We start from the raw sequence: 23,119 nt of genomic DNA on the forward strand, positions 1-23,119 counted from the left end.
ATGTGGGCATTGTCACAATTAGTGATGGTCTTTGCACTATTTCGGGCTGTGGTGGGACTGGAAGATGTGAACTTTCCTGGAGATTCCTTACTGGAAAAGAGAACAGTTATTCCAAGACTCTGGTAGAAAAATATCACCTATGCCATTGAGCTCTTGCATCATCTGATGACTGATGGGCAATAGCAACTTGCTTCTAGCCTGCCATGGCCCATCTCATCAGCATGTCCTGGCACTGAAAGGCCAGGATGAGCTCCTCACACAGCTCCTGGAATGTGGGTTTTCTCATGCAGAAGTTCTGAGCCCACTGCTGGTCATCTCAGATCTGCACGATGATGGTTTCCCACCACTCAGTGCTTGCGGTCATGGTCCAGAACTGCCGGTTAGCATAAGATGTGTCAGCCATTACAAGCAGCATCAGCTGTCTCCACCCCTCCATTTCTGCATGTGCTGATCTACTTTCCCTTCTCATAGAATCATAGAACTGGAAGGGACCTCGAGAGGTCATCTAGTCCAGTCCCCTGCACTCAAGGCAGGACTAAGTATTATAGATTCTAGACCATCCCTGACAGGTGTTTGTCCAACCTGCTCTTAAAAATCCCCAATGATAGAGATTCCACAACCTGCCTAGGCAATTTATTCCAGTGCTTAACCATTCTGACAGTTAAGGAAGTTTTTCCTAATGTCCAACCTAAACCGCCCTTGCTGCAATTGAAGCCCATTGCTTCTTGTCTTATCCTCAGAGGTTAAGAAGAACAATTTTTCTCCCTCCTCCTTGTAACAACCTTTTATGTACTTGAAAACTGTCATCATGTCCCCTCTCAGTCTTCTCTTCTCCAGACTAAACAAACCCAATTTTTTCAATCTTCCCTCATAGGTCATGTTTTCTAGACCTTTAATCGTTTTTTGTTGTTCTTCTCTGGGCTTTCTCCAATGTGTCCACACCTTTCCTGAAATGTGGAGCCCAGAATTGGACACAATACTCCAGTTGAGGCCTAATCAGGGCAGAGTAAAGCAGAAGAATTACTTCTCATGTCTTACTTACAGTATTCCTGCTAATACATCCCAGAATGATGTTTTCTTTTTTTGCACCCATGTTACACTGTTGACTCATATTTAGCTTGTGATCCACTATGACCCCCAGATCCCTTTCCGCAGGACTCCTTCCTAGGCAGTCATTTCCTATTGTGTATGTGTGCAACTGATTGTTCCTTCCTAAGTGGAGTACTTTGCATTTGTCCTTATTGAATTTCATCCTATTTACTTCAGACCATTTCTCCAGTTTGTCCAGATCATTTTGAATTTGAATCCTATCCTCCAAAGCACTTGCAACTCCTCTCAGCTTGGTGTCGTCCACAAACTTTATAAGCATACTGTCTATGCCATTATCTAAATCATTCATGAAGATATTGAACAGAACCAGACCAAGGACCAATCCCTGTGGGACCCGACTCGATATGCACTTCCAGCATGACTGTGAACCACTGAGAACGACTCTCTGGGAACGATTTTCCAACCAGTTACGTACCCACCTTATAGTAGCTCCATCTGTATTTCCCTAGTTTGTTTATAAGAAAGTCATGCGAGACAGTATCAAAAGCCTTACTAAAGTCCAGATATACCACATCTACCGCTTCCCTGCATCCACAAGGTTTGTTACCCTGTCAAAGAAAACTATTAGGTTGCTTTGACACAATTTGTCCTTGACAAATCCATGCTGTTATTTATCACCTTATTATCGTCTATATATCTGCAAATTGATTGCTTAATTATTTGCTCCATTATCTGTCCTGGTACTAAAGTGAAGCTGACTGGTCTGTAATTCCCCGGCACCAAGCTGCTGCTGAAACGTTCTCCACCATGTCTCGCGCCCTGCACCTGCCTCCTGTTCCCCGCTTGGAGAAGTGCCCCTGTTCGGCACAAGCCATTGTTCAGGGGAGGAGCCAGGCCTTGCCCCCCAGTCACCACGAAGGCCACAGCTGGAAATCGGGAGGTGCCGGGATGGAACTGGTTTACTTCAACCACCGCCCATGCGGCCACATGGGACAGACAAGTTCTCCCACAATTCACTGGGAAAGAGCTCACAGAGTGGCTCAGCCGACTGCAGCGCTGAGCACCATGGGATACATGCCCAGGGGCCTCACAGGGTGAGCGAGACACCACGCCCTCCCCCCATCACTGTGCGCCGCTCTCGCTGGAGCTGCCCAACTCTATGGGCCTCACACCTCCAAGGGGGAGGGGCTTAGAGAGGGACACGCTCTAGCTTCAGGCCGTCTGCTACAGAGGGGGAGGGGAAGAAACCTTTTTTCTGGATAGGACGCGCTAGCCTGCAGGCTCTGCCATAGAGTCCAAGGGGGAAGAGCCCCGCCCCCTGCGGGACGCTCTAGCCTGCAGGCGCTACCATAGAGTCCAAGGGGGAAGAACCCCGCCCCCTGAGGGACGCTCTAGCCTGCAGGCTCTGCCATAGAGTCCAAGAGGGAAGAGCACCTCCCCCTACGGGACGCTCTAGCCTGCAGGCTCTGCCATAGAGTCCAAGGGGGAAGAGCACCTCCTACGGGACGCTCTAGCCTGCAGGCTCTGCCATAGAGTTCTCCCCCGGGTGGGCGGGGCAGCGAAGGCCCCGGATTTCCGGGTCCCTTCCCGCCGAAGATGGCGGACAGCGATTACGAGTCGGTGCTGTGCGTGAAACCGGAGGTGCACGTGTACCGGGTGCCGCCGCGGGCCTCCAACCGCGGGTACAGGTGAGCCGGGCCCCTGCGCCCCCGGCCCGAGCCTCGCTCGGCCTCAGCCCCCCGCCGGGCTCCCGCCCCGCGACCCCCCCGACCTGGGCTCCCACCGGGGGGGGACAACTGTCCTGGGCCCCAGGCCTCTGTGGCAGTAACGCGGCGGGGGCGGGGCCAGGACCTGTCCCGGGCCGGGGATCCACTGAGCCTCGCGCGCCCGTGGCGGGTCCAGCGGCACCGCCGGGGTAACCCTGGATTGCCCCCCCCCCCCCCCCCGGGACTCCCCGGGGACCCGCCTGTCTCTGGCCGGGTGGATGCGAGCGCGGCTCCGGCTGGGAATCTCCGTGGGGCCTGGCTGGGTCTTCTCTCCCCAGCCCCGTTTCCAGCCTCCCGCTCTCCGGGATCGGGGTCTGCTGCCCCCCCCCCCCCCCCATCACTAGCATTTATCTCCCCGCTCGTTTTTGAACTGCGGCACCTAGAGGTCGCAGCCGAGAGCAGGTTTCCAGCGTGCTAGGCGCTGTACATAGTGAGATAGTCTCTGCCCCAAAGGGCTAGCAATGGCAGTTGATAAAGGGGAGAGTGAAAACTGAGGCTCAAGGAGGGGAATGGCCCCCACTCATCTTCACACCGGAGATGTGAGTTACACTGGCTCAGGCATAACTTCCCTTGAAGCCTGGTGCTGTGACCGAGGGAGAAATCTCGTGGCCTACCCTCACTGGGAAAGCAAACGCAGAGCTGATCCCTGTGGTAGCTGAGACCCCAGCTGAGCGGGGGGAGACACAGGGAGGGAAGGATAACAGCCAAATATGTTTGCCCTGGCCTTGCCCAAGATCAGCCAGCACGGCAGTGGCAGAATCAGGAGTACAAACCGGATTTTGTTAGTCCTAGTCTAGTGGTTTATCCATTAGACACGCTGCCTCTCAATAATTTTGAGTATTAAAATTATTCTACAAACTACATTAATTTCTAAGGATCTCCTTTTCCCCAGGGTTGTAGACTGCATTTTCCTCATTAGTGTAGTGGTACTGTCGTGTTCTGCGTCAGACACTCACAGCAATCGTTACCCAAGGCAGCATCCGAGAATTTTGTAATATGATTGCTTTTTTAAAATAGGTAACAAGGTAGGGAGAGAATAGTGATTCAAACAGGCAGTTTGGAGAGTGCGGAACCCTTCAGTTAATACAACTGACTGTCACGCTGTGTAGAACTGGGTTTGAAATACAGAGCAAAGAAAAGTGAAGTGAAAGCTTTTTGCATTACAGCAGTGGCTCTCAGCTTTTCCAGACGACTGTATCCCTTTCAGGAGTATGATTTGTCTTGCGCACCCCCAAGTTTCACCTCACTTAAAAACTACTTGCTGATAGTTAGACATAAAAATACAAAAGTGTCACAGTGCACTGTTATGGAACAATTGCTGACTTTCTCATTTTTTACCATAGAATTATAAAATAAACCACAGTACTGTGACACAATATTGTACTTACATTTCAGTGTATAGAGCAGTATAACCAAGTCATTGTCTATATGAAAATTTAGTTATAGCCTGTTGTAAAACTGGACAAATCGCTAGAGGAATTGATGTACCCCCTGGAAGACTTCTATGTACCCCTGGTTGAGAACCACTGCATTATAGGATGTTGACCCCTCACCCTGTTTTCTTGCAGCCCTTCTGGGAGTCTTGGGCTGACTTGCTTTATAGAAGGTGGTCATGTTCTCAGCTTGTGGAATGCGAGGTCTTTTAATCCAATGGTTAGAGATGGAAAGAAATAATAATCGAGGGGTAGCCGTGTTAGTCTGAATCTGTAAAAAGCAACAGAGGGTCCTGTGGCACCTTTAAGACTAACAGAAGTATTGGAGCATAAGCTTTCGTGGGTGAATGCCCACTTCATCGGACTTGCGTCTGATGAAGTGGGCATTCACCCATGAAAGCTTATGCTCCAATACTTCTGTTAGTCTTAAAGGTGCCACAGGACCCTCTGTTGCTTTTTAGAAATAATAATGAGTTCCTTAAAGTGATCATTTTAGATCCAGTCTTGACTTGGTTTACAGAATGCAACAACAATTGCAGACCACAAAAATGAAGAAAAAAACTTATGGGCTCTTTAGCTCTATTGTAGTATATCAGTATACTGGTTTAACAGGGGCCAACAATAGCACTAAAATAGCATCAAACTGGCTGTGTTCACTCACTATATCAGGGATTCACCCACCACATTGTGGTGGTCATGTAAAACCTGCATTGTGGTCACATGATGTATTTCGGTAGCATCTTTTATACAATGCAACAGTCTCGAAACTCCTTCGAAGCAAGCCTCCCAGCACTCCTGTGAAAAATGATCCCCATTTACAGATGGGGAAGTTGAGGTACAGCAGTGAAGTAAAATGCGCCAACTTTCACACCGTGTCAGGTAAAAAGCCGAGAGAAGAGCCCGAATCCTGCCTGCCAAGCTTGGCTCTAACTGCTAAGCAATGCTTCCTTCCCCCAGATAGTATCCTGCTGTGCAACTGCTTCTTTCAAAGGCCTGTATTTTCAATTGTATTCAGCCCTGCTTTGGAGGACAGGCCTGCAATTCTTTGCCATGGCATGCTGAGCCGAGGTGGTGATGAATACCACATCTGTCTTCCAAAGCAAAAATCTGTGCAAATGGGATTTCAGCTAACAGAGAGACTTGGGCGGAAAATCCAAGAAGGGAGGTTAAGCAAGCAGAAAGATCTTTCCAAAACAAATCTACATATTAACCTGACAGTGCCTGGCCTGGATTATGTAATGTAATTTGATTGAGTCATAGTTATATCCTGTTCCTGAGCTCTGCTCCCCATTTGTTTGTTTAATTTGTCTGTTATGTCCTGCCGTAACCATGTCACTGATCCTCCAAGCTGCTCCCTGTAGGCAGAACCCCATGGCCTTCTGGACTGGTGAAGGGGTCGGCCTGGGCGGAGCAGTTTGCAAGATCAGGGCCTTATATTATAAGCTTTTCTGGGCAGGGACTTTTCTCTTCTTGTAGGTCTGTAGAGTCCCTACTGCTCTAGGGCAGAGACTTCCTTTTTATTCTGTGTATGTACAGCGCCGAGCACAGGGGAGCAGTGATCCCTGATTTAGGCTACTACGCAGTAGTATGGCACAATTAATAATAGTAGCTCGTAAATTCCTTTATGGTGCCCTAGGCACTACTGCAATACAAAGAGTGATAATAGAGGGAGTTTTGAAGCCTAAGATTTGAGTGACTTTTCTGATGTTAACAGTAGTTTTCTCCCACAGAGCTGCAGAGTGGCAGCTGGATCAGCCATCATGGAGTGGCAGGCTGCGGATAACGTCCAGGGGGAAGATGGCTTTCATTAAGCTGGAGGATAAGAATTCAGGTAAAGGGAAAGCCGTACAGCATTCAAGTACTTTACACCTAGGGTTTCTCCCCTCTGTTTCCTTCAGGAAGGGGCTCCCACCTCAGGCAGGCCTGTCCAGCCTTGTTAGCTATTGTCAGGAATGATCTTAAAGAGAAATGCCCAGGGCTGGAACCTGAAAGATCCCAGATGTATGGTGACGTTAATTGGAAACTGGGTACTGGAGTGTTTTTACAAGCTGGAGTGGTGCTAAAACCAGAGAGGCTGCCTGCTCAGTAGGCTTCTTCCTTTCCCTGTCCTGTAATTATTTGGCCAGGGCTGCCACTTGCCATGCAGCTTTGCTGTGGGCTTTTACGCTCCTTCATCTTGTGCAGTGCGTGGGTGTCCCCGCAATAGGTGCCTTGGAGAAAAACTCACTTCAGTAACAGGATTGGAGCCGCTGTTGTCCCCAGGTGGCAGAATGACTTCATGTGGGTGCTGAAAGGTGCCTTGGAAGCTAATAAAGAGGCTGGGGAGAAGGAAGCCTTAGAAGTATCTGCGGTGTGAAATGAGCCAGGTCTGTGCTCTTGGTAAAAAGCTGCAGGTCAACAAGTGGGAAAACCCCTCTGGCTCTAACCTGTGAAGTCCACAGAAAAGAACTTTCCATCTATAGCCCTAGCCCAATAATTCTCCTCCTTTCCAGAGGGAGGCTGCTAGCCCTTCCTGGGTAGTGGATGTTACAGCAGAACGTTAGGTGTCGCTACGGTGGCTTAACGATGTGGTGCTTTTGTGTTCATAAGCAGATGTACAGACAACTGCGTGAGTGGTGCATCCTGGGAAACACTTCTGCTAGGCTAGGGTGTTCATTATAATTCTCCCTTCTCCCCAGGCAGGGACCTTCATCACTGCAGCCCTCACTCCATGTGGCTGCCTCGGGAGTCCCATTGTTCTCCCCACACCAAGTTCAGGTCAGAAAGGGGTTGGTCACTGAAGAGAAACAGCATTCTCTCTCTCCCCTCCCCACCCCCAATTGCCAGTAAGTGTGTTCATTCTGTGTCAGTAGCTGTGCTAGAAGAGTCTTGTTATCTGAAGCTGGAAGAATTGAGGGGTCTCAGTCTAAAAAGAAATGTGGTCGAATTGTTAGAACCCAGAATGAGAATTCCTTAGATCCTGGGGATAAAATCTACCATTCAGGAGTGTTGTCACGCTTAATTCATTGTGTGTAAAGTGCTGTCTCTATATGTATTGTATCCTGATGAAGAATGGGGGAACACTGGGGTATTGAACTATTGTGTGTTTCCTACTCTTGTTTCTAGGAGAACTTTTTGCCCAGGCACCTGTGGACCAGTTTCCTAGCATCGCTGTAGAGGGTGTGACAGATTCCAGCAGATATTTTGTCATCCGGGTTGAAGATGAAAGTGGTATGGGCAGTGTTCAGATCACTTTTCTTCTGCAAACTGACACACACAAATCTTGGGGAATAAGTTTCTTTAGCTGGTTTCCATTATTATTATTCTGATGTGAAGGGTCCTTGATTTGAAAGGGATAAATCTACATTACATCTAAAGTACAGCCTAGGAGTGTAGGGCAGTGGATTGCACAGGAGATTGGCAGGAGCAGGAGCCTTTCAGTCCAGATCCATCTTAAAGTCAATAATCAGAAATTGTTCCCGTCAGACTGTGGTTCAACCTCCTGCATGAAATGACTTCTTTGTCTACACTAGAGCTGATCGGAAAAACTTCCACAGGACCATGTTATGTCGGAAATTGCAGTTCCATCAAAATTGAAACACTTCGCGAAATCATGTCAATTTTGCCAAAATTTAGTTCTAGAGAAAAAACAAAATAAAAGTTCTGACAGTGTCAAAATGTCCCATTTCCACATCCTTGGTGCCAAACACTTAAATTTTTTTTTTAGAAATTATTTTTCATTTTGAATTTTTTAAATGTTTGTATTGTATATAATCTATAATACAAATCTAAATTGAAATATTTTTGATCAATCCAAAACAATTTTTTCTCAGAACTTTCCTTTTCAAAGAATTTCAGAAATTTTGGGATTTGTTCCAATTCAAAACAAAGTCAGATTTCAAAATGCTTTGTGAAATGGGGTTTCCGTCCTTCACACAACTCTAGTCTACACACTGAATCAGTTAAAAAACCAATTTCGTTAAGCTGTGCAAACCCCTGTGTGGATAAATGTATATTAGTTTAAAACTGATTGTCAGTTTAGTTTATGCATGTAAATTTACCAATAGAAGCTAAACTGATCTAAGACCAATATAAGAGAGTTCACACACAGTTACGCTGGTTTAATGAAATCTGTTTAAAATTGCACCTTTAATTAAACTGGGGCAACTTTGTGTAGACCAGGCAATTGTCCAGTTTGTAGTAGGAAGTGACACCACAATACAGAAAGCATTCTTGATTAGCATTCTCAGCAGAGAGGCCAAGGCTAAAATAGGCCACAGGTCATGGGTGAGAAGCAAGTGGGAGACTATAGGGAAACAGGTACTAGTTCTGGCTATACTGTATCATTTCTGTGGATAAACAAACTCTGTCTCCAGTGCTGTCAACTTAACACCCTTCACCAATATTAAATCCACTACACTTTTTTTAAACAAGTTTCATGGAACCATCTCAAGGTTGGAAGATTCCAGGCCTAGATTTTTTTATAACCTGAATAAAGGCTGGCTGTGGTGCAGGGTGGAGAGCTGGCTATTGCAATGGGAGGAGAGCCTGCTTTCTCTTAAGTGTGCGAGTGAGAGAATATAGGGGAGAAGGGTGTCAAACAGTGGAAGGTCCTGACAGGTAAATTTAAACTGCTGAACAATATTCTCAGGGCTGAGGGGATTGGCTTCACTTTAACCATAAAGGAACCAAATGATGACCAATACCTATTGCAGGTGGCTGTGGGTGTCAGAGGGCGCCCAAAGAAAGACATTTACTAGGGATTCTGATTTACTTGTATTGCCAAAGCACCTAGAGACGCTAGTTATAGACCTGGGCCCCCGTTGTGCAAGGTGCTGTACGCACACAGAACAAACCCAATGGCAAAGGCCAGGGAGGATGCTGAGGTGCAGCTAGATGTCACTGAACAGTGTCTTCTTGTGGTGGAGAGTTCATGTCGGATATCTAATACTGCCTCCACTTCCTTTCTCCAACCTCCTTAACCCTTGGAGGGGGAAAGCTAGCCTTTAGCCCATGTGATCTTGGGACAATCCTGACGCTGGAAAGGTCCAACCTGAAAGCCAGCTTTTGCATCTTCATTTAGGATAAATTGGAAACATTGGTCAGCGTTGTTGGATAGATTGGCCCTTTGATCCAACTACCCTGTAGAGGAGAAACAAACGCCCCGAGCTGGTAGGCTGAGCAAAGGCAGAGGCTAGGACGAGAAATCGAATTCAGCTATTAAATATGCTCTCCTGAGTCCTAAGAGAATGGCAGGGCTATGAAATGTGTGAAACCACAATGCAGGGAGAGCGAGTGTCTCCTTTTCACTTGTGGAGGGTTGTTACTTTATTACTGAACTCTCGTTTGTTTCCCAGGGCGCCGTGCGTTTATCGGAGTTGGATTTGTAGACCGAGGGGACGCTTTTGACTTCAATGTAGCCATTCAAGACCACTTTAAGTGAGTTTTCTTCTCTTCCTTTGCTCTCTGGGCTGGGTCATTTCTGTGGCATTCGCCCAGTTGTCGGTGTTCTCCAAAATTGCTGCAGTTGTAAGCTGTTAGCTCTCGATTCACTAGGGAGGGGAAGCATGGTCAGGGGAGTGTCACGGGGCAGACGGGTCCTGTTGAGCCAGTTCAGTTCCCTTCTTTATACAGAGAAACAAATGTGGAACATTTTTGTCTTGCCAAAATTTCCCAAGCCCCCCAGAGAGGGCGTAGGACTTATCCCTGCTGGGCCCTCACATGCCAGACCACATGGGTTCCTCCCTGTTTCCCCTTTGTCTCCTTCCTCCAAAGCGCTGGTTGCCATTTTTGTTCTCGTCCCGTGGCCAGAAGAATGGGTGAGCGACCACCTCTGAGAGGCTTGAATGTAGTTCTAACCGCTAGCAGAAAATGAGGCTGTGCATTAGCCCAAGGAGGTTATTTGCTCCTTCCTGTGCCGCGGGCCTGTCAGGATGAGCAGAGCAGTGAGAAAGTGACTGAGCAACCGCCCCCTTGCAGGCATCGGACATGCTGGCTGATTCGGTTGGGCTGTTGTCACTTTGAATAGCAGGCCACATAAGCATATTGAAAGAGCCACTACTGCACCCAGGCAGGCTTTAAAAATGAACTTGGTAACATATTCCCTTAAAACAGCCTGCTGGCGTTTTGCACACTTTCTTTCCTGCCCATTACCATGGGTATCCACTGAGCTGCTTTCAGGAATCCACGCAAGTCAGATTTGTTTAAAGGGACAACTCAAAATGGCCCCTGTCACAGCTGAGGGTGCTGACCTCAGGGCAGACAAGGCAGAGAGCCCAAGCTGGTGGTGTGTTCTGTAATTAGATTTCACCAAGCCAGTAACAACTGTGAACTCCTGACGCACAATAACAATCTTACCATGGAGTCGCACACAGTCCGCTTGGGCACTCCAGTCTGTCTTGCCACCCAGGCAAGCTGGACTTAGTGACAGCTGGTTGCCATACACCACAGCTCACAAAAGATTCAAGTTGCTTCCAGTCCCAAGAGAACAGTCACTTACCCCAGGTCAATTTGTACCTGAGATCTCACACCCAAACCAACACTTGTAGCCAATCTTATAGTAAACTAAGGATTTATTAACTAGGAAAAAGAAATGAGTTATTTACCACATAATATCTGGAGATATACCTATCTCCTAGAACTGGAAGGGACCCTGAAAGGTCATCAAGTCCAGCCACCTGCCTTCACTAGCAGGACCAAGTACTGATTTTGCCCCAGATTCCTAAGTGGCCTCCTCAAGGATTGAACTCACAACCCTGGCTTTAGCAGGCCGATGCTCAAACCACTGAGCTATCCCTCCCCCACAAATGAGTTAGTCTGTGGTTCCAAAAGGTGACAGAGTTGTAATACTCTATCCGTACTGAATGTCTTTTAGGGCTCACCAGGTTGACCCTGGGAATCTCTGCTTCTGGTTCCCATCTCCAGCCCTGTGAGAGTCAGAATATTTTCTTGTGTCCCTGTTTTATCCCCTTCTTCTAACTTTCAAGCTGATGGGCTGGGTTTTCTTGTGCGTAGCACCTTCATGCGTGTGACGGGGGCCATTTACCAAGTCTTTGTATCGTGATGTTCCACAGTAGCCCATTTAGTTTTGATAGTCCTTCTTGATGGGCGGTAGACCATTCCTCTGGGCTGGGTTCACAAGTTCAGAGCAGTCATTTTTACAGTTATAAAGCAAAACTTACATATCTTCTTATAGCATGGGATACAGACATGACAAGTTAAATTAATGCATGCAGCAACTTACAAGCATCCCTTAGACTTGTAAGAATGTGTTTAGACTCTAACACCTATCTTGAACAATACTAACATACAGGTGAGCTGGTCTGGTTTCCAGCTGGGACCTACAGTCTTGGCAAGAGCTGGCACCTGGTCTGCCAGCATCACAGCCCCAACTGAGAATTTATAAAAATAAATTGTTATAAAACCTGGTGATTTAGCTGAAAAATACACAGCATAAGTAGGTTGGTTTTGAGCAAATAAGTTTTCCCCTGTAGAGTGTGCGTTCCAACCAATGCAGTGTGTTAACAGCAGAGCTGACTGAATAATTGAAATTTTTTTGGTTCAGTGACCAAACCAGGGGGTTGGAATTAAATTCATTTTCGGTTTGAAACTAACTTTTGTGGTTTCTCACCGAAACAAAAAACTGAAAGTTTCTGTCAGGCAGAAACAATACTGTTCGAATATCTATTCACAGCAACAGTTTTGAAACCATCTGTTTTGACTTTTTTCAAAACGAACTGTTTTGATGTTTCCAGGATGTTTGTTGGCAGAAACTCTTTGCTGAATTTGACAAGTAGCTTTGGTGCCCCCCAAATGCATTATTTGGCAAATAGTAAAAATTTTGTCCCGCTCTAATTGACGGCCCAAAAAGTGAAACTGGCTTCATTGATTTTAACCGTCAGGCCCAGAGAAATGCAAAAAAAACCAAATTGGGTTTTTAAAATTCGTTGTTAAGACTGTGCTGGTAATGTAAGAAACTCAACTTGTTTCCAATATGGATTTTAAATGGCCTGCATTCCTTGTAGCAGCGCTGCACTTAGCCATGAGCAGCTCTCATATGTGCTCTCTCCTCAGTTTACACCTGTCATTTTCCCCGTGCAGATGGGTTAAACAGCAGAGCGAGCTTGCAAAACAAGCCCAGAACCCAGATCAGGGACCCAAACTAGACCTGGGCTTCAAGGAGGGACAGACCATCAAACTGAACATTGCGGTGAGGTGCTTTTCTTGGTTAGTCTGCTGCTTCCACCAAGTAAAACTTCCCTGGCACTCTCCTTAGAGGCAATCCCAGCGTTCATCTTGCCATATGTAGTTTGATTGTAGAGTCTATTGTTTGAGACACATGGAAGCTCACCTTTACAGGTGCGTAAGGCTGACTTACCGGGTACCAGCCCTCTAAGAATGATCAGTCTGGCTCTGCCAAAGCCAGATAGTTTATTGGTTGCAATTTTGATGAGGTCGTAGCAGTGTGATGGGGTTTTGCTAAAATTCCAATAACCCTGTGCCCAGTCACACCAACATGTTAGATGGGGAATGTTTCCAGACCATCTCCCTGTTCTCTTTTGCTAAATTCAGTTTTAATAAGGGGCAAAATATGACCTGCTTTAGCTAGTGGAGGTAGCCAAAGCCTGCAGCTCTTCTTCCTCCCTCCCTCCCCACTCTCTGCCTGGGCTGCAGCGGGGAAGCACTGGAAATCCAGTTGCTGGAGGAATGTTAGTGTAATGCATCCGTCAGGGGGTGTGTGTTGTGTCCCCCTCTGCCGGATCCACAGAGGATGGGAGTCTGTGACCCCTCCCAACTACAGAACTGGGCTCTAGCTCAAGCTGTATCGGCTCATGCATTGGGCACTGGAGGTCCCTGGTGATGCCAAGATGGCAGCGGGACTTCAGAGGGAACCAGCCTCTCTCCTGCCCTGCCCTGTGCTCAGCAGCATAAAAGAATGAGCAGATGTAAGAGGCTTCCCATGAGCAATAACAACTGGAGACAGTTGTGCCAAAGCACTCTCTGATGCTCACAACAGCTGCATTTAAGCTGACGTTACAAGTTGTGAATTTTTCATTTCCCTTTAGAACATGAAGAAAAAGGAAGGAGCAGCAGGGAACAGCAAACCGCGCCCAGCGGGGCCTGGGGGCCTCAGCCTGCTCCCACCCCCTCCTGCAGGAAGATCTCCTGCTCTGATCCCTCCTCCAGGGGAGCAGCTTCCAACATGCCCTGCGGATTCCCAGCCAGCAAGCGCCGCTAACACAGGTCTGTGTTCGGGCAAGCTTCATTTTCTTTAGGTCTATTTATACCTGCCAATGTTTCTTATATGGTGCCCATTACCATGGTATCTGGGAGCATGTCTATGGCGCTTCTCAGCACAGTGTGAGAGACATCAAATTACCTCTAGGAAAGACGTTTTTTTTTCCTTTTAAGCCAGTTCCTTTCACTGACTGGCTGATTCCTTCCAGTTTGGGTATTGTTTCTATGCTGTTTAGGGGGATGCTTGTTTAGACAGGTGCCTTGTGGTGAGCTGTGAACATGGCAAGATTCAGGATCAGGCTGGCATGTTTGTTCCGTGATTGCAGAACTCACTGGATCCTACACCTTTCCCCAGCCTCACAGGATTCAACCCGGCCTCTGTCAGCTGCAGCATCCCAAATGAGTGTAGCACATGGTGGGGAACATAGGGAGAAGACTGCCCCTCAAGTAACTCAGCCCTGGGCCATCCAGGGCTTTGAAGAAAGGTCTTGAACTAATCCTAGAATTCAACCCGCAGCCAACGCAAGGGGCTGGTGTGATGGGTTCACGAGTTTTTGACTCTGTTTAAATGGTGAGCTGCTCGCCTGCTGCAGTGTCCAGATACCTCCCTGCACCAACCCCACGTAATGTGAATTGCAGTCGTATAGTGCTGATGTGACAAATGCATTGATCACTTTAGCGTTGTAAGAGACAGGCGGCTGAAAACCCTTCTGAGGACGCTTTAGTGGGGCTCAGCAGCACCTGAGAAGTTGGCCAGTTAGAATCATAGAATATCAGGGCTGGAAGGGACCTCAGGAGGTCATCTAGTCCAACCCCCTGCTCAAAGCAGGGCCAATCCCCAAACAGATTTTTACCCCAGTTCCCTAAATGGCCCCCTCCAGGATTGAACTCGCAACCCTGGGTTTAGCAGGCCAATGCTCAAACCACTGAGCTATCCCTCTCCCCCTAGTTGTGCAGCTAGATCTAAGCAGACTCGAGAGAGGCTGCTTGAAGGGCGCTGACATGGCTAACTAGCTCAGGTAGTAGATCCGATACGATCAGACTAGTTGAATCGTCGAGCTATCACACTGGTGGTTAACTGGTGAATGGAAACCACATAGACTAGTCAGGCCCAGTCCCGTCATGGCAGAAGTTAACACAAAACTTCCCCTTTCCCTGAGACATTGCAGCCTTCATTTAGCACAGTGACGAAAGGGAGGCTAAAGCATCAGCATAGGAGCTAACAGAGGTTTCTATCCTGGCCAGTCATAGTATAACAAACATGTGTGGCATTATCATGTGGTTTCTGATTGTTACCACCTCCTCCTGGCTTGCATCTGCATAGATTATAAACATCGCTTCCCTTGGGAACTCCTGCACATACCTTGAGATGGTAGACGTGTCTCTGGTCTCTTCAGAGACCACTGTTTATGCCCACATGGTACCTTCTGCCATCCAGCTAAGGAGCCAGTTAAATCTTACTTCCAAGGGAATTGCTCAGGTCGGTTCAATATGGTCACTTGGGTTTATGCAGCTGTGTTTCCAGAGCAGGCCTGTGAGACAAAGCTCAATGAAACTGAACAACATGTTAATTTCACTTCCCCTGTCTCTTCTGTGGTGCACTAACTCTGTGCTGGACCTGGGATTATTTTTGTGCCAGTGCCAAGCTCTTGTGATCACTTTTTTTTTAACTGTGGAAAACCTTTTATTAATAATCCCTAGCTCCTAACTAGTGCTTTTTAATCGGTAGATCTTTGTGAAGCGCTTTGAGGTCAGTATCCTCCCCACTTTACAGACGGGGAAACTGAGGCACGCAGCGGTGACTTGCCCAAGGTCACCCAGCAGGCTAGTAGCAGAAATGGGAGTAGCACCCAGGTGTCTGGGGGATCAGAATTCTGGTTCGTTCTGACCGCACTTTGAGTCTGTGATGGTAAGAGTTCAGCCTGGCAGATGCATTGTGTGAGGTCTGTGAGGCTGGGAATGTCTATTGTATCTCTAGACAGAGGCAAAAATTGTGACCCCTCATCGGTGCCATTTGTAGTGTCACTTTTCAGCATGGAACCAGGCTGTAAATATAACCTGCCCACGTTAGGTTTGGCTTTGGCTAATGCCATCAGTCTCCACCTTCCGAGGAAACCAGTACTGCTGCTGGGTCTGCCGTAGAGATCTCGAAGAAGCAGCTCAAGGCGTTCCTCTCTCAAGCCAGAAATTGCACCAGTTCAACTAATTGGCTTAAAAAACAATTTAGCTAAGCCAGTGAGAAGAGCTAGGTGGACATGGCTAGCTAGGTTTCCATCTGGCTTGTATTGGTTTTATTGGTAAAGATGTGGTGCCTTCCTGGGGCCATAAGGAACTGGGGTTGGTGGGAAATAACTGATGGGGGTGAAATCTGATCTTTCTTTTTTCTTTTCCTTCCTTTGAATTTCCTGGTTGCCGGCAGATGCCGCTTTGTCTTGGCCACAGCCCAGTGGTGCCACCACAGCCGCCAGCGCCGATATCTGGGGAGACTTTGCCAAAGCGTCAGGGTGAGGCCATTCCTGCTGTTCAGTGTGGTGTGTAGCTGAGTGAGCAGGGGTGGCTGTCTGGGTGGGAGCGGTTACATTGTATTGGCAGCCCTGGAGAGCAAATCCCCATCACCACTGGACAGTTCAGCCTTGCATCCTCCGGGGTGCTCCCCGTGCACGCCTCCCCTGAACTAGAAGAGCACCGTTCTCGGGTGAGAAGGGATGGCTGTCCTCGACCCCTCTGTTTAAACTGCCAGCTAGGTGAGGGGTGAGTTAACATGGACATTCATCCATTAGAAACAGGACTGAGTGCTCCTGTATTTGTTGGTGCTCTGTATTGTCCCCTAACATCCCTGTTGTCTGTCACTGCAGCCTGTTCAAATGATTACTGTTAGCAAGCTCAAGCAGGCCCCCAGGGCATCTTACCCACAGGCTTGTCTTCACTAACAAGAAAAGGTGGGTTTACCCTGGGATAACTACCCCGCACAGCCATCCTGCTGGGAGAACAGGAGACAGGGCACTGCAAGGTAAACTCGGTGCGGTCAACACCGGATGTGGGATACAGTGTTGGCCTTGCCTAGCTACCTCCGGGAAGCACAAAAAGTGCCTTGTCTCCATAACTGCCGCACCTTTCTCACTGTACAACCCCCCTTTCGAAGCAGTGATGATAAAGCCCGAGTGTGAACTAAGGGTCTGTCTTCACTGCAGTTAGCCTGGGTGACTGGTAGTGGGTTAGCGGAGCCCGGGTGTGAGCAGCCCGTCGAGTTACTGTGTCCTCACTAGTGCTGTGCGCCCCTGTGCGTGTTGCTAAGACTTCTGGGGACACATTCCATCATTTTTTGCTGAGCTTCTCTATGATTCTTTCCCAGTGAATTGTGGGCAAACTTGTCTGTCCTTTTGGGCACCCAGGAGAATCATGGGAAGGCACTGGAGGACTATCAGCATGATTTAGCCTGCATCCTTACTGCAGAGTGGGGGGTTCCCAGCCCCAAGAGAAAGCAGCACCCAAGCTCTAACTCTCCCGCAGCCAGGCCAACTAGCCCAGGTTTAAAGCCCCAACAAACTTGGGTGAGAGGGTTTTGTGGGAGGGGGATGGGGCAGCACCTTAGTAAGAGCCCAAGTTAACTCCGCAACAAAGACCGACCCTAAGAGGGGTTTTGGTTTTGATCTCTGCAATATATGGCAGCTTCGCCAACGTTCACAAAGTAACCAGCCCTTCAAGAGGCAACCCACAGCCTTAGCCCAAACCACCTTCAGTATCTCAAAGCATGGTTTTGTTTCCTTCCAGGTCTGCATCTAACCAGAACCAGCAGAGCCCGGGCTGGGTTCAGTTCTAAACCAGATACCCTGTCTGCTTTTTCGTGTGGATGCTGGGGAAGAAACCTGTTCTCTTCACTGTGGACCAAAGCCTGGGGGGAGCCCCCCTGCACCCTACCCTCTGAGCTAACAGGCCACTTCAAGAGAGCCCAGTCCATGACTGGTTGCAGCCTTTGTAGCTTTCTTGGGCATTACAAGAAAGGGGTGAGAGCTATGCAAAAACCAAAAAGTGCCCTGTGACTGCAGTGTGGAAATAAGTGCCCCAGCGCTGGGGAGTGTGGGAGAGGGATGCCTTAAACTCTGAACTCTCAACAGAAACCAGCAGCCCCAGCGGCTGGGGCTCTTAATTCTGCTCTGAGATCACAGCAAACCATAGAGGACTATAAACCTGGAGGGGGGGGAGCGATTGTCCCCCCACTTCTCCAAACCAGCACACTGTGGTGTTTACATATTTCCAACAAGGATGCTTTTGCGTATCGCTTCTTCCTCCCTCTCCTTATTTGCAGCCTGTTGACTAATGTAACTGAGGATAGCCAAAGACAGTAACTCGACCTGGTCCCCTTCGACAAACCAGGTGCTTTATTAAAGAGCTGGTGGTGAGGAGGGAGCGAAGAGCAGTATCAGAAGACTCCAATTTGGATTAAATCTTGTTAGCATTTGCTGTCTGATGTGCTAATGGGCTCTGCAATGCAATAGATGTGGAATGACACGTGCAGCAAGGGATCTGCAGGGTTAACAACTGGCGACCCCTGCCACGGCAGCTGGGTACTGCCATGAGATGCCTCAGCTGTATGCCGGGGCACTTCTCACCTTGAATAGTTTGTTGTTGGGGTGGTGGTGGAAGAAATCCTCCCCATCTGGCAGGGGGCAGGACAGTGGGATTGATATAGAGGCAGCAAGACCTTTAATGCTGCCAAGAACTGTTCTAGTGTTGTCCTTGCCAAGACTTTTCAACAGCAAATTGTTGCATGTCTTCTGAAGTGCTGCCTTGTCACTGAGACGTGCCTCTTTGAAAGGTCCTCACAACCAGCCTGGGAGCTTTTGAGCACTTAGATTAACTACAATAGGTAACTCTGATGGGGAAAAGCTGTTAATTGGACGACTCTGGTTAATTAGCTGTATCTGAGCAAAACTCTGAAATTCCTTATAAGTTTTCATGCTTTGATATTAAGTCTCTGACATAGCTAGATGCAATGAAGGACAGAGCTTTGGTTGCCTTTTTTATGGAGCTGGGCTTAAGATTTCTCTTTTAAAAAAATATTTTCTTATCTATTTATTTCGAGGTGAAGGCCTTTAACAGTATGAAGTCCTGCTATTTTTTTTAAGTGTTCCCACTTTGTCTTTTTTTTTAATTATTATTATTTCAAACTGGATGATGAGGATTTGATTTCTGATATTTAAAAAAAATTCCTGAGAATGTGTTTAATTTTGCCTCTTTGAGCCACGGGAAGAGCACCTAGGAAAAACAGGTGGGAAATGTAACATTAAATTAACAATAAAATGTTTTGGGGGTAAGTGGGATTCCTGTTTGTTTCCCAGAGTTACCTGACCTGGATTAGACAGGCTCCGCTGTGATTGTAGGAAATGATTCCCTGATTTATCTTCTTCCTTCTTCCTGATCTAGAGAAGGGTGCAGCTGGGCACCAGAAGTATATGCACTGAAATACCAAGGCAGTTGCCAAAAGTCTGAGGGCATGGGGGGAAGGCACAGTAGAAAAGTGCTGGATAACAATGACCTTAACATCTAGCACAACCATACAGCACCCAAGTGGACGGGAGGGTACGAATAACCTGACAAGGTGGTGGGGTCTGTTGAACAGCTGGAGTGATGGCTGGCAAGGTGGTCTCCTATGGGGGTGAGAAGAATGAATTGGGTGGAACATTCAGGGTGTAGCATTTACGAGGCAGCACGTAACCACCAGTAGCATAGATCTGGCTTATACCCTACCCTGCTTCCATTGCCCTCAAGTGTCAAACCCCCCAAGAGTGAGGGCAGTGCCGCCTGTCTCTTGCCAAGGAGCTAAGAGCAGAAGTGAGACTCCTGCACAGATGGGAACTTTGGAAAAAATGTGTCGTCTGGCTGGCGCCTCCTGCTGGGGAGAGATCATAGCCTCCTAAGGGCCTGAGCTGAAGCCAGTGGAAAGTCTCCCTTTGTGTTCAGTGGGCTTTGAAAGAGCGAGTGTGTGAGGAACACTGGTTTGGACTGATTGGACAAGCAAATCCTCTGCCCCATCTGCTTGCCCCGTCATGATCCCCCTCTTGCTGCTAATCTGCTGCTGTGTTAATTGGCTAATAAAGCCAGAAGGGAAAGGCCACTTTCTAATGTTGAGCAAGGGAGAAGGGTTGGGAGAATCCTGGAGCCCTGGGATATCCAGCTGGATTATTAGAGACATGTTATACCAGTGAGTCTTAGACCACATGCAGTGTCTCTAGGCTTGTCCCTCTTTTGCACCGGAAGTGAAAGCAATTTTTGCTCAAGACTGCTGAGGGCTTCACAGTACAAATAGACACAGTCTCTGCCCTGAAGAGCTTACAGTCCAAGGCCTTGATCCTGGAGATTCTTACCTGTGAACAGTGAGTGGGCCAGGTGGCAGGGTAATCTGCCCTTTAAGGGCAGTACTTCCCACTGGTCATCCCTCTCCATCATATGGTGTGGCCCTTTAAGGGTTTGGGGCTCCTCAAGCTGTCACCTCTCGGGCAGAGACCCGTAGTTCCCTCCTGACGAGGTCTTTCCGGGCTCTGCCGTTCCCTGCCTACACTGAGATACCCAGCAGGACAGAGTGCTTAGAGCCCAGTGTCTCTGCTTTGCTTTCTCTTTGAAGGTTATGAACAGGGTAATTGTTTTTTCTAAGCAAGCACCTTTATTCTTAAGATAAAAGCATGACAGAGAAAACTAAAAACAATAAGAGAACTTATGTGCATGCTCATAAGCTTACCAGATATCACCCCCTGTCTACAAAAGGACTCTGGTCCATTTCAGTCCTTCCACCTCTCCCCTGAGGAGCGGGGCCCTCCCCTGGGAGAGAAGGTCCTGTCTGTTGGCTGGATCAGAAAAAAGCCCCTGAGTCCGTTTAAACGCAGGCTGTTTATCCCCAAGCCCCCTCTCTGCTGGACTTGGGAGAATCCAGTTTGCCTGAGTACAAGTGAGCCTCTGCAGGAAATGGTGCCTCTCTGGAGGTGTTACAACCTGACAATCACCCCCCACTGTTCCTAGTCCCTGGGGAGCCATGGTTACTGTCAGTCAGGAATTCCTGACAATCTCTGGCCCATAGTGATGCATAAACATTAGTCCTTGACACTAAGCGGTCATACTTGGCAGTTGTCATTTCCCTCTCCCCACCCCCCAACTAGAAGTTTGGGATTTAAAAAATAGTCACTTGTGAGTCTTAGGGATGGGTTTGAATCCTTCCTTGGCCCAGGGAACGGGTCTGGGTGGGCCAGGGCCAAAGAACAGTGAGTGAGGAGTGGAGGTGTAGGGCAGGTGTCCTGAGACTTCAAATCAATGACAGCAGCTAGCATCCCGCACCGTTACTGACGCGTTCATGGCCACAGTCATGATTAATCTGCAGCACTGGCCAGTTCCCCAAAGCCATCTGCGGAGAGAGAAACCCTTCACGCCAAGTCAAAATTTATGAACAAAAACTGGCAAGTCCTGGGAAAACCTGACTGCTCTAGCAACGTGCGGCTGATTGGGCAGACAGGTTTTGTTTACCAGCCGCCCTGCGGAGTCATAACCCCTAGCAGCTAATGAGCTTAAGGCGGGCAGCACGTAGGACGACAGGCTGAGTTATGGTGTGGGCGGCTGGGCTCCTGGTACCTGGTTACCAGGAGGAATTCAAGGGGTTAGCGTGGCCATGCAGGAGCAGGCAGTGACCTTGTCCAACAAAAGAGACCTAACCTGAATGTCACAGCACTTCAGCATGTGCCGAGCTCTATAGTAACCAGCCCTGGGAGAGTAACCAACACGCCAGCAAGCCCCAGAGCAACCTAACAGAGAGATCACTGCAGGTGAGTGCGGGCATGAAGGGGGAAGGAGAACGTGAGGTTTAACACTGATTGCGCTCTGGGGCTGTGGTGGGAGCAGAGGCCGCCTGGTGAAGGAGGGGTTAAATCCAGCTCAGCTTCCCTCCACTTCCTGAACAGGTGCTCAGGGAAAGGGCTCTGAAGGTGGTTGCTTTGGAGACAGTGGAGGGATTTCTTAGGGAGTTTTAACTTCCCATTGCTCTTCCTGCTGCAGCTGTTTGATGTCTTGTTGTTAACACTTCTCCTCAAGGATCAGATCTCGCTAACTGCAACTGGCCTGTTGTCTGCTGGGTCACCCCACCAGGTAAACAACGCTGGGGAGGAGAGTGGATCTAACCCATCTCTGCAGAAGGGAAACTGGCCAGGGTGTCAGTCTCCCTTTGTGAAATCCAGAGGAGACCATGTGTGTGAACAGTGCGTACAAACGTCCAACAGTGGTACCATGTGACAGTTGGGGGTTCTTGGAAGTTCAGGTGTAGCCCAGGCAAGAGGCATAGAGGGGAGGCCTTTTCAGCAAAAGCAAGGATTTTATTAGTGCATCTTTTTGGCTGTCGCACAGAAATGTATCCCTCACCAAACCCCTCCAGCAATTTCTAAAATAAAAGGAATTAAAATACAGTTTTATCCCGAACCAAAATGGAACTTTGTTCAGCACTAAGAGGGTGCATTGACACTACAGAATTTCACACTGCCAAAACTGTACTGCCACTAGCAATTGTGTAAAACCAGTGACTGGGATGAGTTTCATGCTATCAGGTTGAAGACCCCTGTGTGAGCTTAGTCTACACACCATCATTTTCACCGTCGCTAGCTCTTGTTAGTTGCACTGCTATTGGCAAACGGTTCTGCAGTCTGCTAGCCCAGGCAAAGCAAGCTGTGGTTCACCTGGGTATAGATCTCTCTCTCTGTAGCCATGCCAGCTTGTGCTGGGCTACTGTGCGATCTCTCAAACGAAGCAGGGCCAGGCTTGGGTCAACCGTTGGCTGAGAGACCTGCAAGGCACAACCTTGGTGATTCTCTAGGTGGTGCTCTTCCCTCTGAGTTACTGCTGGAACAGATGTAGGCTGCTTGGCTGATTTACACATGAGATGCTGCTATTAAAAAGCCAGACACACTATTTACTTTTTCTGCCAAGAGTTTTGCTCATTAGCGCTCGTGTCTTGGCCAAATTCTAACCTGGTCAACCTGGGCCCGGTTTTGTCTGAGAATGGGTCGTGTATGGCTCTCAAGTAACACTGGATGACTAGAAGGGAACAAGATTAGAGCCAGTGCTGCAAGATCTCTCTCTCTTTGGGGGCAGTGCTTCATGCACAGCCAGTTTCGCGGTTTGTTTCGCTTCCTGTCTCGTGTGCCAGGGAGCATTTTTATATCACTTTTGGTTTCTGCTGCCACATCCTGGGGTTGCATCCACTAGTACAGGTCCTTAGCCCTATGAACTTTCAAGAGGCCCTGGCCAGTGGCTCTGGGATTGTAGGATCAGGGCTTAAATTAGAACAAATTTATTTAGACTGTAAACTGTTTGGAGCAGGGAAAGGGGTTCACCGGCATGGGCTTCCCCAGCTGGGTGTTGGCCGGAGTTTGTGGGCAGGACAGTTCCTTCTTTTCCTCCCTTGAGCCGGGGCAATGGCTAAGAAAAGCTCCTTCTTTACTTCCTAGCCCCCTGCATGGAGCTTGAAAACAGTGGCAGCCAGGGAGGAGGTTCAATATCTTCATCAATGATTTAGATCAGTGGTTTTCAACCAGGGGTCCAGGACCCCTGGGGGAGCCAAAAGCAAGTTTCAGGGGGGCCGCCAGGCAGGGCTGGCCTTAGACCTGCTGGGGCCCAGGGCAG

The 23,119-nt window shown here is 48.4% G+C and overlaps 1 protein-coding gene across 1 annotated transcript; it reads left to right on the plus strand.

The window, feature by feature from the left end:
• The first annotated feature begins 2,594 nt into the window (after positions 1-2,594).
• On the plus strand, positions 2,595-18,780 carry NECAP2 (NECAP endocytosis associated 2). Its single transcript, XM_065421232.1, has 8 exons — positions 2,595-2,738; positions 5,980-6,080; positions 7,355-7,459; positions 9,586-9,667; positions 12,329-12,437; positions 13,294-13,471; positions 15,885-15,969; positions 17,237-18,780. Exons 1-8 carry the CDS (start codon positions 2,647-2,649, stop codon positions 17,283-17,285), a joined length of 801 nt encoding a protein of 266 aa, XP_065277304.1. The 5' UTR covers positions 2,595-2,646; the 3' UTR covers positions 17,286-18,780.
• The last annotated feature ends 4,339 nt before the right edge of the window (positions 18,781-23,119 follow it).

This window comes from Emys orbicularis, chromosome 22 (assembly GCF_028017835.1).
Source record: "Emys orbicularis isolate rEmyOrb1 chromosome 22, rEmyOrb1.hap1, whole genome shotgun sequence".
In the NCBI taxonomy this organism is placed as follows: Eukaryota; Metazoa; Chordata; order Testudines; family Emydidae; genus Emys; species Emys orbicularis.